At 43.5% G+C, this 17,437-nt stretch overlaps 1 protein-coding gene across 2 annotated transcripts in view; it reads right to left on the reverse strand.

Annotated features, from left to right (window-relative positions):
* Positions 1–1,392: 1,392 nt before the first annotated feature.
* Positions 1,393–17,437, reverse strand: part of igfbp2b (insulin-like growth factor binding protein 2b) — a 25,160-nt gene continuing 9,115 nt past the window's right edge. Inside the window, exons 2-5 of one of the 2 annotated variants that reach the window (XM_015053319.1) lie at positions 12,592–12,939; positions 5,212–5,360; positions 4,628–4,768; positions 1,393–3,041 (exon numbers count right to left, since the gene is read on the reverse strand). In XM_015053319.1, the coding sequence (XP_014908805.1) occupies positions 2,889–3,041; positions 4,628–4,768; positions 5,212–5,360; positions 12,592–12,928 (780 nt within the window). In that variant the 5' untranslated portion in view covers positions 12,929–12,939 and the 3' untranslated portion in view covers positions 1,393–2,888. Of the gene's footprint in view, positions 3,042–4,627; positions 4,769–5,211; positions 5,361–12,591; positions 12,975–17,437 lie in introns of those variants that run through there. The other variant, XM_015053317.1, reaches the window with a different exon arrangement.

The raw sequence follows: 17,437 nt of genomic DNA on the forward strand, positions 1-17,437 counted from the left end.
TATGCTAGCAACATAGAATCATGACATAGATCGTCATACACTTTGTTATTAACAGTTGTATGGCATCCTGACTTAGCGGTTAAGTGAGTTTTACACGGGCGTGTGTTGTAGTTGACTCCAGCTGCAGCCAGACCCTGCTTTAAATACACTTTGAAACCATGACAACACATGTATATCTATATAGTTATCATTGAAAACAATTTAATGACTTATGTTCATGATAACTTGCTACGTATGGTGAACTGACAACTCCTCTGACGGTCGGATTTCTTAATGCATGTATGCTATCCTGACAGCGTATGGCTATCTGATAGAACAACGGCTCTCAGTGAGTGACACTCCAGTCCTATCTAACAAGTAAAGAGCCGTGGAGAAGAATCAACTGTTTCTGAATGTCACCTCACTACATTTTGGACATAGCGTTGTCCCATATATGCGACAAGTCAGTCAACATCTCCGCACAATAATTCAGGCAGTGAGTGATAACATTTTTCATCACAATGCTTATGTGTCTCTGTACAGCTAGCTTTGCTAACATCACATCAACGGAGCTTACCTTCTTTGAGCTACTTTTCTAAGTGACGAAAAAAATTAAGACGTTGTCCCCACCGTCTGTGAAAGCGAAGCGCTGCTGAGTTAGCTGTGGTCATCGGATTTCTTCAATTACAGACGATTAGACAAACATTTTCTGCCGCTGAGAGGAAACCACTGCGCATGTCCTGGAGCGCCACGCGCGAGTGAAAGGTGGGGAGGGGAGGGGGAGGGAGAGTAAAAGGTGAGGAGGGGAGGGGGGAGTAACAGAAACACATAGTTGCTTGGATTTTAATCGGTGCGTTTTGCATCCACTGAAAACAAAGATGTTAACAAATAAAGTGGACAGAATGCTGTACGTTTAGTGATATTTTCACAGTTGCGGTCTCGACTGGTCTTGAAATAAAATGCCGAGTCCTCAGAGCCCGAGACCATCTCGAGTACTACAACAATGAAAAGCATACAAAAATAATTTAATATTTCTGCCAATCCACCAACAGTAGAGCTACGTTTTTATTGGCGTTTAGCGGTTTTACTGAGTTGAGTTGTTGTTCGAGGGTGCCAGCTTTCAAGGTTTTATTGATCTACTGTTAATAAATTTTATGATTTCTTAACTCCTTTTATAGATCGTCATTTTTTAAATGAAAAATTCAAAGTGCAAATCAGAATTTCTTTGGGATTCTTCAGTCATCACCACATCAAACAAATATTCAGGAATTTAAAAACATTTCCAGCCCATTAAATGTTGCAGCTGATAAAATCTCCCTTCATTTACCGAGAAAGTTCTGGAAAACCGACCCGTCTGACCTCTCAGTCTGCTGCTCCATTTCACTTTACAAAGCCAAAGCTGACACTGAACGACATGAGGATTTTATCCAGGTTTTATTACTTTTATAAACATAAAGGGAAACTACAGAACACAATGGGAATCATACATAAAAACAATAAACTAATAATTTAGTTCAGTTTCTTTAACAATGAAAAAAGAATCTGCTTTAGGACAAAGTCACAAGATGCAACGTGTGTTTTTCTACTTTTACAGAAACATTTCCAGTTTTAACAACTTTTCTTTGATTTCTTGTTTCAGATAATCTATTTGGGGAAAATGTTGGCTCTCAGAGTAGCTGTGAGCAGTGACTATCTTACCCGGTGTAAACGGCGGTCAGAGTGACCCGAGTTTGGAGAATCAGAGAGAATTTCTCAGGAGTGAAACTAACAGCAGCTCAGATCAGATCAGTTAGCATCGCATGCTAGCTGATACACACCCACTCTGATCATTTGGCCAAAGTAAATTTAAAAAGTATCTCCAGTTGTGAGAAATTTAAATCTTAATTTGACATCTATCAGACCAGCGTCATTGATATAAATTACTGGCCTGGACGTCGACATTGTGCAGGAAAATGACATAAAAACTATTAGAAAAAGAGGCGTGATGATTTACTATCCATCGTCTACAATCACATTTCACAGCTCAGGGAAACATCGAGAAAAAAAGAATAGAGACGTCAGTTAGCTGAGCTAGCTTAACATGCAGATGTGAATTCAGGGTTTTTTCTTTCACAGTAAAATGAGGCGACTCAATGACAGAAGGTTAAATCATCTAACAAACCGCTGCTGTTTCAGACCATCACTCATCATACCACATTCTGAATTGTTTTTTGGCAATAATTTTTAAAGTGTTTAACTTTATTTTATAGAAACTAGACAAGAAATAAAGACGCGCTGCGTCTTTTTCTGTGGCAGATTCCTGCTCATCCTGCTTTTCTGTGACTCCATGAAGACTAATGGCTGCAGCGGCTAAGAGGCGCCGTCCTGTACAGTCATGCAGCTCGATGAGCTGCAGCAGCCAATACAGTCTCACTTCCCCTATAAATATCAGGCAGTTAAATTGTTTTAATTTTTGTATTTTTATCCGGTTTGACTAATTATTTCTGTGTGCAAATATTTTAGTATTTGATTAAATTGTGAAGCAGCTTTTGTTCTGTGTTGGAAAATGTGGAAACAATCATATTTGTTAGATGAGGAAAATGATGCTTCATGCAACGAGTCTAAACCCAAAGTGACGGAGTTCAGACTCAACGTTTGGCTGCAAATTAAAGTGCCTGAGAACCGTTTGACCCGAGAGGCCAGAGAAACGGCTCCAGGCAAAAATAAAGACAAGAAACATTCAAAATTAACACAGAAGCATAAAGTCAGAACTCGAACCTAACAGACCGTTTATCTGCAAAAACAAGTTTCATCATAAAGATCAGGTTTGTGTCGCTTCAGGCTGCAGTGTGAAGATTAGACAAAAAAGGCATTTCCTTCTACAGAGTGCAGGATCAAACCCGGTGTGTGTGTGTGTGTGTGTGTGTGTGTTAGCGGGCCGTGGTGGCCGGCGCCCGCAGCGCCTCCTGGAAGTGGTTGCAGTTGGGGTCTCCTCTGACTCTGGGCGTCTCCGGGATCTGGACGCCCGTCAGCGGGTCCACGCACCAGCACTCGCCCCGCTGGCCGTGGGTCGACATGTTGCACTGCAGGAGGCACAGAAACAGCCAGGGGAGGGGCACAGGAGGCACAGCAGGTTAATGAAGCATGGAGGTGTGTGTGTGTGTGTGTGAGGCAGGGTGAGGGATCTTCTTCATTGGATAAGAGCGAGGGCTCTGGTCCGGGTGGGACCACATTCATCCAGTAATAACCCGACCTCGCACGCGCACACACACACACACACACACACACACACACTCCTCTCTTAAATGAGGTCGTGACGGGAGCGGACTCAGTTCACGAGGGGAAACCAAGTTTCTATTTTCTTCCTTTCATGAGGAAGAACAAAGAAGTGACAGTTACAGTAATAAGCGCGCGCTGCGGTGCGCTGCGGCGCGGCGTGAACACTCCAAGTGTGGAGGAGGAGGAGTGATGCATCCTGGGAACTGAGGAACAGTGCTGCTGTCTGTGAGCAGAGATCCTTCAGGAAGGCGTGGTGCCTTGTCAGATCCTCCGCTCTGCTCTTCTGACTCCCTACGATCAAACCTGGACGTGTGACCTTGTTTGTCCTGCAGCCTCTGATTTCTGCGGATGAGCAGAACTGAACCATCGGAAGCACAACTCGTTCCCGGCTCAACCAAAGTCTTCCCTGGAGCTTCATTAACGCCAAACACTTTTACTGCCTTGTAACCTTCAGCTCAGGAGCCTGTTGTCTTGTTCAGGATTAATCATCCTGTCACGCCTTGGTGTGTGTGTGTGTGTGTGTGTGTGTAGGCAGGATGCTGAGGAACAGGAGGCTGAAGGATGGATCAGTGAGTTAAACATCCTGATCATCTCGACACACAGATGCTGTAAATCTTTATCTCTGCTGCCAAAATTAAATCTAAAATTGTAATTTGTCTTCATGTTTGTATTTAGAGTGGGGTTATGTGGAGTAGCTATGAGCAGTCAATGATCTATGGAGGACTTTCAACTAATCAGATTAATCATGATTAATGGATTACAGCTAATTTAATTGATTAATCATTCACTGGAGTACAGACTCATAAAAAGACACTCAGAGCAGTAATGCAGAAAAACTTTCCAAAAATTATAAACATTTTAAAAACTATCTGTTCAATCCATAACTCCTCTAGTTGAAGTTTTAGCTTCACCTGGTTCACATTCTGGAAACAAATATCTCCAATTAAATCATATTTTGCATCTAACTAATTAATTCATAAACTAATCACCAGATCAGCATCACTGTTCAGTCCAGCAGAAACGACTCAGTTTTTCACATCTTGTTTTAGCTGCAGAGGATCAAAGCTGCTGCTGCATTTAGACAAGAAAACTTTTATTTTCTTATTTAAAAGGGATATATTAGCTTATCTGCATCTTTATATTACTCATTTAGTTTAAAAACTTAGTTTACTGTTGAGTAAAAAAGTCAGTATTTGTTTCTTTTCCCCCTTATTTTATGTTTTGGCCTGTCAGTCATTTTGACTGCATGATGTTGATCCATGTGATAAAAGGTTTGGTCGCCCTCCTGCGTTGTGCGGATTGATTGTTCCATGAAGGTTGCAGGTTTAAATCCCAGCCTGGCCTCTCTGTGACTAAAGTTAAACTGCAGACTGACCCCAGGTCGGCTCACCTGCTTCAGGTTGTACAGTCCGTGTCTGTCACAGTTTGGGAACTTGAGGCCGTACAGGTTCTCCAGCGGGCCCCGGTTGTCCTCTGAGGTCATCCTGGAGATCTCCTCCAACACCATGTCCAGCTCCTGCTGACAGGAGCTCTGGTGGAAACACAGCAGAAACACACGCTCATGTTAAAACGGAATGACCTTTGACCTTGACCTGTATCTGCATGGTGTTTTGCTTCAGTGATTATAAAGGAAAACAAATGTACAGTCCGCTCACGGCCACGTACAGCTCTGTGACCTCTGATGCCCACCCTCAGTTTACCCTCCCCCCCTGCTTGGCCCCGCCCCCTGATTGGCTTTAGCTTCCCAATAAATCATTTAGTTCGGAGTTAAACAATTAGCTTGCTATATTTGGTTATAAAATATTTAGCTACAAACTAAACATTTTGCTCATTAACTAAGTTAGTTAGTTAGTTTGAATCCAACTGTTTACCTCCAAACTAAATATTTCTAAGATGTTGTGGAGCGAACGTTCAGAGTTTTATAAAGCAGGACCCAGATTGGGTCCAGTCGGTGTGAGTTGTCGCGGTTCTGACCGGCGGGTCTCTCTGGACTCGCTCGTCGTGCAGGCTGGTCCTCATCCTGGTTCTCAGCTCATTCTGAGTCTGAAGCCGGGCTTTCTCCTGCCGGTTCCAGGGGTCCAGCAGGGGCCTCTTCACCAGAGGACTCTCGGTGCTGTGCACCTCTGCAGAGAGACACAACAGGAAAACAACCTTTACATGAGCTGCATGCAGCCGGCGGTTCGGCCCGCCTGCTTTTAACCCCCGCCTGGAGCTTCCTCCAGATCTGCAACCCGTTTGGTTTCTAAAACGACTCCGTCCTGCTAACAGGCGCTCTTTACAAGCGCAGGTCTTAATCCTGGAATTACAGGACAATGTCAGTCTGTGTCCTCGGGGTGTCCTGCGCCTCCCGGTGACTAATGCTCCGCCGAACACTCAGGTGCTGCGACGGCTGCAATTACCGTGGCGACAGTGAGGTCACAACCTATAAAGCTCCGGTTGGGCTTTCTGAGGCAGAAATTATGACCCAGATTCCACAGATTTCCTCTGAGACGGCGTGGAGTCCTGCAGCTCTTCAGATGCGTCTTTGTTCCGACGCAGCGCGGTTAAACGGCTAATTAACGCAACTTCATGTTGTCAGAAACACGGAGGTTCAAAGGACTTTACATGATAAAAACAACAGGAAGTCATTAGGAACAAGCAGGAATCATTATATTTAGTCAAACACCATCATCAAGCAAACATGCATCATGTTTATTAATCAACGTTCCAGTTATGAATCAACAGGTGACAGAAGGCCGACTTTGTAACAGTCTCTATGTGACTGTGAACGTTCAGGTCAAAGGTCAGCCTCCAGCTGTAATAACTGAAGCTGAGAGCTGATTCTAGATGGTTCCTCTTTAAATCCAAACAGAATAACTTCAGTTTTTTAAAGCGGTGACCTTTGAACCCATCTTTGGACACCTGCTCTAAAAGATAAAACTTGAACTAAATCAGGTTCTCTGGAGGTTTACAAAGTTTAAAGCTTTTGCTCGTCATTCCTTCCTCCGTTAGAGAACATCACTGATTCTCAGCTGGTTTAAGGTCTGAACTTTGACTAGGCCGCTAATCTAAATCATCCCATAACATCTCTGGCTGGATGTTTAGAGTAACTGGTCTTCTGCAGCCTCTAACCTCCCCATCCCACAGCATGATGCTGCCACCTTCATGTTTCGCTGTGGTGACGTGTGCTGATGGTTCTGACCCGTCGCAGTGTCGGTTATGCTGCTCTGAGCAGAGCGCCTTCATGCTGGCAAACTGAAAATGTCACATTTATCTTCAGAAAAAGTCAGCTTTTTAGTTTGCAGAAACTGATTCCACTCGCTAAAAATCCTGAAAGCCATTTTGTGTCGTCCTCTTCCCGACTTCACACAGCTTCACGAATCAAATAAAATCCCGGGTTTGCAGCTTTTTGCTCACTGAAAGTAGAACAGGAAGTCAGAGCAGAGCTGAAAGCCTGAAACGGAGACAAACTTGGACAGTAACTGCATTGATCAGGATTCAGAGCCTCGACACTTTTGTTAGCAAGAAGGAGCCGAGAGTCGAGGATTTCAGTCCTGGGAGTCCAGACTTGTAAGGAGGCAGAGCCGATGCTGAGTCAGCAGCTCGTTCCTGCCAGAGGCTTCGAGCTGCGGCTGGTGTCGGTGTAATTAGCACCGAAACAGAACGCAGAGGCAGTAAATCAGCTCCGCGTCCTGGAGCCGTGTGTTTACACACACACACACACACACACACACACACCAGGTGGGAAACCTGCAACAGCCTGACTCAGATTTTATTTTCTGATGTGAAATCTTACAGAAAAAATTACATTTAAAGATGTCACTTCATTACTCCATTTAAACAAATGTTTGTTTCCTTTATTTATCCAAATGTTGACATTTCCACCCCTGGCCAGCAGGTGGCAATGTTATCCGTTTCAAAAAACAAGGCAAACTTTTTAACCCCTTCATGCACAAATTTATATCCAGGTGTGACAAAAAATCTACATCACTTCTGTTTTTGTAGTCAGATGTTAAATACTTGAGTATAAATTTGGACATTTCATCAGCTAGTGTAAATTTAAGTATGATGCTAGATCCACCCAGGGTTTTGCTGTTGAATGGTTGCCATGGAGATTGAAGGATTTCTCAAACATGAAAGACTCAAAGCAAAACTCCAGAGAAAAACATCATAACATGAAAGATATAAAAAAAGTATATTTTACATGATACTGGCCCTTTAACGCTGCGATATGTAACTTTTATAAACAAAATGTTTTTATTACATATTTGTTAAAACTGTCACCGTGTTCTGACAGTATGAGCCAGATAATTTATTAAAATAATGGAGCTCTTCTGTCTCTTCCCAGTAGTCCTGCTGCCATTTGCAGAAAAGAACCATCCCCATCAGAAACAACCAATCAGAACCTGGAGGAGGGTCTTAGCACTGTCAATCACCCTCATGTACAACTCCTTGCTCTCTGCAGCTAGTTCCTGCACAGCAGAGTATGCCACAGATGCTAATGCTAGTTAGCATGGTTAGTACAGCCACTGATGACTGAAGATAAACGGTTTTTCAGTAATGGTAAGTTGTTTCTCTGCCATTAGCAGTTTGAGCAGCGCGTACACGAGGGTGAAGAACATAGCAGCATCTGGAATAACTGGACTGAGGTTTTCTATATTAGCCACAGTGCAGCCATGTTGGTAGACTATTGGATGGACGTGTTTAGAAGCCCAACCTGAGTCAGCAGCCTTTGCTGAAGCTCAGTCGTGTTCAGAAGGTATTTTGTGATCGTGTGTCAGACCTGCGTAACCATGGCTACAGCCCGTAGCTACCACCTGGCCTCCAAACAGCGTTTGTTCTGTCTAAGCGCCTTAGAAACTACCTGTCTGAAGCTGTGGAGGGTTGGCTTTGGCTCATGCCTTTGAGCGATGCTTTCACAGCTTTCTCAACACGCACAATGAATAATGAGCGCCTCTCCAACTGTTGCTTCTCATTAATGCGTTTGCCCTGTTATCTTATGGAGGCCCGTCTCAGACAGCCGTCAGGGCCTTTGATGGCCGGACAATGCACCATTGTCTGCATGAATGCCTCTTCCTGACGGCCGGCCACTTCAAAGGTGCCGAATAGTTCATGCTGTCGGCTTTCAGCGGTTGCCTTTATGCATGTTTTCCTGTCTGGTTGAAACCTTTCAGCTCAGAACCCATGAAATAAAAACGTGAGGGTCGAGACTCAAATCGCTGTCCTAACGTCTGCAGTCTTCTTCCAGAAATCAAACACCAGACGTTTTGTGCAGCTCTTCAGTGAACCTTGGGTTGTTCTATAGGAATGTACCAGGAAGGTTCCTGCAGAGGACATTTGATCAGGATACCTCGACGGTATCTTACAGAAGAAGCTCATCGTTGACGAGCTGAACTCAGTCAGCGAGGGCTGGACGAAACGTCACTGGTTCTTCATCACTACAGACGTTTCTCCACTTCCATTTCACCAGCTAAACGAAAACTCGATTTCTAGTTTACTTTGACTTCCAGCATGTGGTGATGAGAGACTAAACTGAGGTGACGCCTCACAAATAAATAAAACCTCTACTGCACATTCCAAGTTTAAATAGTTTTGATACAGTTAATGAACGGAGGAAAATGATTTTACAGCGTTTAGATGAAAAGAAGGCGTATTTATTGGTGGCCTGAGCTACGGTTAGTTGTGCTAAAGCTCTCCACCGACACGGTGTTTAGCAGAAGCTAAGACTAAATTAGACAAACAAAACACCCCAATGAAATAAAACTAAACTATAATAACAACCCAAAGCTGTTGTAAACCCGTCAGGGATGCATCCTGCTTCAGTACATCAGGGTTACAACTTCTGGCCATAAATTCAGCAAAATAAAAGCAGCAGCAGCGCAAAAGGTTTACTTCTCAGGTAAAGTTAGAAACGGTGAATGAAGAAAGCCAGCAGCACGTCGGCTCATCAGCAGGCAGCCACACGCTGATCGGCTGCAGCTTCACATTTTCTCCTCGGAGTAATTAGAGAGCAGAGCGAGTGAAGGAGGAGAGCAAGTTCCAGCAGAGAATCTCCTGCAGGAGCCGCAGCATTAAAACACAAAGAAACACTAAAACCTGTTTACACTGGATTTATGACCCGCATTCAATTTACAGCAGGTTTAATTTCACTAAAATGTTTACAGAAAGAATGTAATTGGGGTTTAATGAAATCTTCATATGTCTGGGAAGAGCAGACAATTCAGCATTTTTAATACTTCAGGAACTAAAATCCTGCCTTGATTTATGAACCTGAATCATCTTGATCCCAGGAGCCGCGCAACGGCTGCACGCCTGCTAGCTGCTAAATGAAGGTTAGCCGTTTTAGATACACAGCGGCCATGTTAGGTGCACGGCGGCCATGTTAGATGCACGGCGGCCATGTTAGATGCACGGCGGCCATGTTAGATGCACGGCGGCCATGTTAGATGCACAGCGGCCGTTTAAAGACTGTTAGTTATTTTGTATCTATGTTGACCATTTTAAATGTGTATTTTCAATTTTAGATGCATTAATCATTTTAGTTGCGTTTGCCATGTTAAACGTGTGATAGCTTTATTGGTGCGCGCCGGCCGGTTCACGTGCGCCCCGGCCGGTTCACGTGCGCGCCGGCCGGTTCACGTGCGCGTTACTCATTGTTTTGGTTGGATGTTCTCCATTTTAGATGCATGTTGGCGATTTTGGATGTTTAACTTTCCAGTTACTCGGATCTGACAGCTTCTGGCTTCACAGTTTTGAAGATTAGTTACTGTTACAATCTCTGACTTTATAAAAACACACTGTGGCTTTCTGAAACACTTGTGTTTACAACTTGGAACACAAAAATAAAGAAACTGAATTCTGAGATCAAGTCAGCAACTTATTTTTCCATCTCCATGGAGAATTTGTCCAGTAAATCAAGCAGAGACTGAAGTCTGGTATCTGTCATGGTGACACTTCCAGAAATAATTCCTCTTCTTCCTCCATGTTTTTCAAGTGGTAGCTGGATTTGATGCTTCCGACTTCGGCCGCCAGATTCCCAAGTGTTTTCTCGCTCTCCAGAGAAAACACTGACAGAACAGTGACGCTGCTGGCAGCGGAAAACGTATAAAGTTTCAACTTTTCAATTAAGGGAGAATAACAGAGTCGTGCTGAACGAAGAGTATGCATTGCTCGACAGACCTTCCCTGCATAAATACTGTACATGTTGAAATGTTGACGGCTAAAACAAATATTGTTGTACGATGATGTATCCGTGTCGCTGACGGATCTGCCACACCTGGCATGTTGCTTCAGCTCCTCCAGACACAGCAAATTAATCTCCTTTGTCCAGAAACTTTGATTTCTGTAGTTAAAATGGAGCATTGTAGGGTCGGAAATCTGGACAAGCCAAAACGGTCGGCTAATCCTTCACATGTTAGCATGCAAGGTCACCGAGCAACAGCAGAAACATCTTCAAGGTGCAGTTAATCCAGGCAGAGGCTGATGCTGCCTTTAGAGCTGAGGAAACCACAGGCTGAAACGATGCTCGTTTTCAGCTGGTTTCTGCGGTCTGCACACAGAAGATGGGAAGTCAAACAGGCAATGCAGAAAAATCGATCATGTCATCGGCTGCAGTTATACAAGATGCCATGAGGCAGATTTTTTATTCTCTGCTATTAAATCTTCTTCACTTGTGGTTTGGAGTTAAAAAGACAGAAGAAGACAAAAGTTCACGTTTCCAGTTCGAAGCCACAGCGTGGATCAGCAACAAGAAAAGACGAGATTGAGCAATCGGGCTGAACTCATCGCCATGGAGATGTTTCCTAACGACAAACCTCTGGAGTTCACGCTCCATGTCAATGTACCCGGTCTGTGTCCTGAACCCCTTCAAAATAAGAGCCCTGAGGCGGGTTCACTGCCTGTTCACGGTCACAGATGTGGCTCTGGAGCATTACATAGGTCAACATTAACTTTCACAAATCAATACTGGCACTTTGTCCCCTCTCACTGTAGTTCAGCAGGGGAACACTCCACATTTCTGACCTTCTGTGGGATTTTACGGTTATTTGTTTAGAGTAAACATGATTTATGTAGGTGGCATCTCAAAAAGGAAAATAAAAATACCATTTCCAATTAGTGATATTTTGCTACCATCCAGATGAAAGAGGTTAAAACCTCGGCGCGGCGGTCTGATTCTAGTTTCATCACTTCCTGCTTCACTGTCCAGTTTCTGACAAACTAAAACTGGTTCATGTTGGACGGGTTGCAGATTGGTGACCATTACATATTTTCTTGGATTTCCCAGTCAAGAGAAATTAAAGGAGAAGCTCAAACTATGTTAAAACTCCAGCCAAAATATAATATCTTTGGTTTGAAGCTTTTGGGTGGACTGGGGAGAAAAAGTGAAGATATTCCAAGTCCGTTTAATGAAAACTCGCTGTTGGCTTACAGCCCGGCCTCCTTCACTTCTTCAATGGTGAAAAGGTTTAAAAAATGTCAGACTGAAAATAATTACTGAAAACTTCATTTGAAACTGGATTTCTTTACCATCTTGTCTTTAACCACTTTGGCTGGACATAATTATTGGCTTCTTCACCTGATGTATTTATTTTTATTACCTTTTTTTTAGCTCCTCCTCCACTCAGCTCCTTCAGACTAGCCGGCAGCAATTAGCAAACACCTGGTGGAGCTGCTAGCTCATCATAGGAGCTGCTGCTCAGAGCAACACTAGTAAAAACGTTAAAGGGTTAATAGAGGAGCCATGCTGGGACGACTTCCTGGAGGCGGAGCTTCAGAAAGAACAGGAGCTTCTTAAAGAGACAGAGGCCCAATTTCAAGGCCAAATTAAATCAGGAAGTAGCATTTCCTTTAAGTCATATTTGATACATGTAGCATTTTATAACAACTGCACTGCAAAAACAAAATCTCACCCAGCATTTTGGTCTAGTTTCTAGTGCAAATAAGTAAACTTGAAATAAGACAAACCAACTTAAAGTAACATTTCATCAATATATAGAGGCTTTCCCAAAGTAAGCAATTCCTTAATTATGATGAAAAAGTTCTATTGGCAGATTATTTAACTTATAACTAGACATTTTCCCATGTTATAAGTGAATGCATCTGCCAATGGACCAAGAACTTTTTCAGTAAAATTATGTAATATTTACTTAAAGCAAGCCTCTATATCTAAAGTTAGTTTGAAATTTCTACTAGAAATTATAAAAGTTTGAATGTAGTTAATTGATTTTGTTGTAAAATGGCACCATGTGCCTGGAAAACACATAAAGCTGCATAAATCAGAAGAACTGGGTAAACTGGGTCAGACTTTTGGCTGAATGTGACCAGAATCCGTCTCATTTATAGCAAAATGCCTCATGAAGAGGATGAACCTCTTACCATTAGTGGGCAGCAGGTCCAAACTCAGGTCCTGCTCCACACTGCGCGTGCATCGGCCGAAGCCCTGGATGAGCTGCTGCAGGGGTAACTCTGCGTCCATGCTGGGGGAGCACAGGAGCCCGGTGGAGCAGCGCGGCGTGTAAACGCCACAGAACTCCCCCTCCAGGCGGGCGCACACGGGGCAGCAGCCGCAGCCCGGCTCCCGCACCATCTCTGTGCACAGCGTGACCTTAGGACAGCCGTCCTGGTTCTCCGCCGTGCAGCGCGGGCATCTGAACACCAGATCCCCACGCAGGAGTCCAGGGAGGGCGAGGACAGCGAGCAGGAGGCCGAACATCACTGCAGCGACTGCTGGGGCGGAAATGAGGCCGGAGTTATCTGATGAACCTGACGATCCGTTAGCAGGTTAGCGGCCGGCTAGGTAAACACGCTGACAGGGTCCTACCTGCTGTCATATTACTGACTGAACCACAGTCAGCTACAACACATCTACTCTGCTGTAGTTTTTACTTTCACTCAAGTCATTTCATTATGAAGTGGTTCTTCTCTTCCTGAGTAAAATTTCTGGATTTTCTACCGAATTAAAACATGTTTGCAAAACAAACATGTTTTAATTCACCTGCAGTTTTTGTTAAAGTTTCATAAGTTTATACTGAAAGAAACTGATTTTGAAAATTTTTTCTTTTGCCTGATTTTGTTATTTATATGAATTATTGTCATTTTGGTCTTTAAAATACCAAAATGTCCTCTTAGCTTTATGTTTTGGTCCGTCTGATGATGTAATTTTTACTCAAGTTTTTGGGAACCGTCCACATCTGGGCAGATATCTTAGTGCAATCTTAAAGATTTCAGATGCAAGAAAAGAAAAGTTTGTCCCACATCTTTCTTTTAAGAACCCCGTAGCTGCGTTTCTATTAAATTGACAATATGAAAATAAATTGCTTTATCAGAAACATGCTGATATAAAAAAATTTGACTCGACTTTAAGCTTCAAAGGTGGTTTTTCAGCCGTGTTGAAATAGATTTCTTTCCCAAACTGCATTTTGCATCGAGTTCAGTAACTGCTGGTGGAAACGCCAAAGAAGACGACAGGAAGTGGAGGAACGATGATGGTGTGTTTGCAGTTTTTCTGGCTCCGGAGCCTTCACAGCGTCTTTGTTTATAAAAAGTTGCATCGTTCCAACGTGTTGAATCCAAAACTCTTCTGCAAAATCGTGTGACTAATTACCACAGCAGCTGCCCAGCAGGGAGCCACTGCAACAGCCTGCTTCATGGTAACAGTGGCTGGTTGGTTGTTGCTACGTAAAGCTTCTGACTTTAAGGCCAGCAGATTGAATGACCTCCACATATATTTACCAACAGCAGCCACAGGGGGGCACTACAGGCAAACACATGGGAGCTCAGCATGCAGCAGGAAATGCATTTATTCTGTCCAAAACATGAACACAGAAAAAAACTAAACTGAATATTAGATGGAAAACAATGAATTTTGACAACATTCATAAATATCAAGTATTTATGCAGTCAGTGTGTTTGTATCAGCTCTACTGTCTGTAAAGTTTTGCAAATGGAGGCAAAAATTAAAAATGGTAACGGTTTCTACTGTAACGGTAAAAACTGCTGTGGAAAGATTTTTATTTTAAAGACCATTAAACAGAAATGGCTTCCAGTCTAACCTGTCCAAAGCATCAACAGAAAACTGGTTTAGGAGAAACAGAACCAATTATGATGCCAGAATTATATTACTCGAAAATGGTCTCAAAATATTTTCATTTATCGCAATAACTTTATCGTCCAGCAGGTAGCCATCATGACTTGGCAAAATAGCTCTCAGTTTTAACTAATAACTCACCTAGTTTCTCAAAATAACCTCAAACTGCAGGAAGTGCAGCTTTTGTAACGTTTGGAGGGGATTTGACTCGGGAATCGAACCGTCTCTCTTCTCGCTTTCCGTTTCCATGACGATAAAAATGGACAAAGGCACCAACGGGCGTCTTTCAGCACGGGTTTCCAGTCGTCGTCCGCTCAGTTTGGAAATGTTTTCTCACGGCCGCTGCGCTGCATTATGTGGGTTATTATGAGTAGCTGCTGCTTAGCAACGCCGCCTGAACGGGCAGCAGTTGAACAATGTGGAAGCGTTTGATTTTCCTCCTGATGCCGAGAGACGTTTGAACCGAAAAATCCGAGATGAAGCCGCTCACTTTTTCCACTCAGCCTGATAATTCAGCGCAGCAGCAGATTAATGAGATTTCAGGGCTGCTGAATATTATCTAACACGTCTGGAATATATGATAAAGTCGGAAGCGGATTAGCCGGAGGGTTTTCCTCCGGAGCAGGAAGCTGGACTGGATCCTTATCCCAGGAATCTGGACGTCACCTTAATAAGCTTTAATGGTTTCTGGCCTGACAGTCGTCATGCTGCGGGCCACAGTTTCCACAGGGTCTCACTCCTAATGGGAGAAGATTTGTTTTCCTGTTCGGCCTCGTCCGTGGCTTCGATCCTCCGCCAGCAGCCATGAAGAGACGTTAAAATAGTTCCACATCGTTTAATAATCACAACAGGCGTTATACATAGCCTCCTAGACCTGATAACTGATGTTTAGCAGCTGGAAATGAGGCTTTTCCGTCCCTGGGGACGAATTTTAACCCCGACTTTTTTGCAGAATTGCTTTAATTCGGCCACATTTGTTGGATTTCAGCCCAGACTTCAACTAGGCCAATCCAAACACTTCATCAGCCTGAGTTGCTGATGTTGGAGTGTTGTTTGGATTGGGACAACAAACAGGAACACTTCGGAGTCATTTATGGGGGAAATTTGGTCACTGATTGACTTTTGACAAAGATTTGAAATGGAAGCAGTGAAATCAAACCGAAAACCTCGGTCTGGGTTCGGTTGACGTGAACTCTGATGTGGTTTGAATGCATGTGAAGGCCACGCGGTCCGGAAGCAGGAAACGGACTACGGCATTCTGGGAAAATGCAACCAAAACGAACAAACGAGCTAATAAAACGCTAGCAGGGGAACTGACTCAGTCCATCTGCAGTTTAGTTTCCATTTGGTGAAGAAGCCGGAGGACTGCTTCCTTCAGCGGTTCTTGGTGCAGCGCCGCCACAGGTGAGGAGGGGAACAGGTCGCTCGACGGGCTTTGATGGTTTGACTCTTTGCAGCAGAAAATGTAACAAATGTTGCATTTTTGGTCCTGAATCCAACCGAATATACCGGACAATCAGACGGTATATTCTGTCTGGTAGTCCAGAATTTTCTTTCTGTCTATGAACATTGGTCTGGAGGTTTATAAAAACCTTCCAAATGATTCAGAAAAAAACTCATGGGAACGAAACAGGATGGGATTTTAATATCCTCAAAGCTCATAAAGTTTTTACATTTTCTGAGATTTTGCCACAAATGAAAGAAATTGATTAACTTTCCGATTGGTTTTCGTCTCTTCAGACCTTCGGACCCTGAAGGGGTGGGCGGGGCTACAGCACAAGGCCGTTGCTATAGAAACGCCTCCTCCCTCTTTCTGCAATAATTAAACATTTTTTGTTTCTTATCTGTTGCAGTCATAGTTCCAACTGGAAACAAATAAAAGCAATGCAAGTGTGGCTGGGCCACTTCTGTTCCAACTGCTTCAAGCAAAGTCATGTTGACCCAAACAAGAAATACCGTTTTAATATCGAGAGATTCCAGAAACGTCATTGTTTCTGCTGCCTTCACTCAAAAATCCCAGTCCCACTGGACTTTCTCCAGCTGTAACTGGGAAAGGCCTCCCAGTCAGAAGTAAACAGGGACATTAAACATGCGGACGCTGTGACTCTGAGGTCATAGTTCATGTATTTTGGAGCTGAGGGCGAAACATGGAGATGGGAAACGGCCAGAACCCGCCTGGGAAAGGAAGCAGGCTGCCCACTGCTGTTGCTCAGTCTAATTACCTCCAGAGGTAAAAACGGACCCATCAGTTGTTCTTCTGACTGGGACTGAACGGGTTTCACTGAGGAAACAACACCAAGCGGATCACAACTGACGAGGTGCGTACTAAATACTTCTATTAAGAACAGATCAGCTTCTTTCATGGAAACAGAAATATTAAACTTAAAATGCTCCGACTGTCCGTTCCCAGCAGACTAGCGTGTGGGAAAGTACCACGTGTTTTTATTTATTCTGATTTTAGATGATGTGGTCGTCCTGTGAGTTAGAATAAATGGATTCAGGATATTTCTGACACACAGATGAATGTTATATTTTCTCAGATGATGCCGTCTGCTCTCCTGCTGACACTTTTAGCCACCTGGACAGGTAATGCTCTCGCACTCAGCCATCATAAACAAAAGAGACACGATAAAAACTTTTGGGCTGGTTTAAACATTTGAAAGCTGTGAGGTTACACTGAGATGTTCTACCAGAACCAGTGAGTCCGGAAACAACGTTGCTTCACTGACCGACGGGCAAAAAGACTCAAGAAAACGACTCAGACTGAGCAGATTAACATGAGGGCAGGTTTACAGCTTCTGCTTCCTGAGCTCTTAGCTAGTGGCTAGCACAGCTGACTTTAGCAATGGTGCCAAATTTAAAACGGTAATCAGAAAAATTTGTTATGCTAAAGTGCTACACCATTATGATATGTAGCAGAAGCTAATGCTAAAGTGCTACACCAATACGATATGTAGCAGAAGCTAATGCTAAAGTGCAAAATTCAATGTTTGTCAATAACACAAATGACATCTTCAACAAAATAAAATTTATTGTTGCGTTGCAGCAAATGACAGTTATCAGATGGTCAAATCACAGATGTGACCATCTGAAGGTGACATGGAAACATGATGTGTGTTGACACATGGTGGATAT

This window comes from Poecilia latipinna, unplaced genomic scaffold (assembly GCF_001443285.1).
Source record: "Poecilia latipinna isolate Pla-1442-1.1 unplaced genomic scaffold, P_latipinna-1.0 Scaffold1175, whole genome shotgun sequence".
Classification (NCBI taxonomy): Eukaryota; Metazoa; Chordata; class Actinopteri; order Cyprinodontiformes; family Poeciliidae; genus Poecilia; species Poecilia latipinna.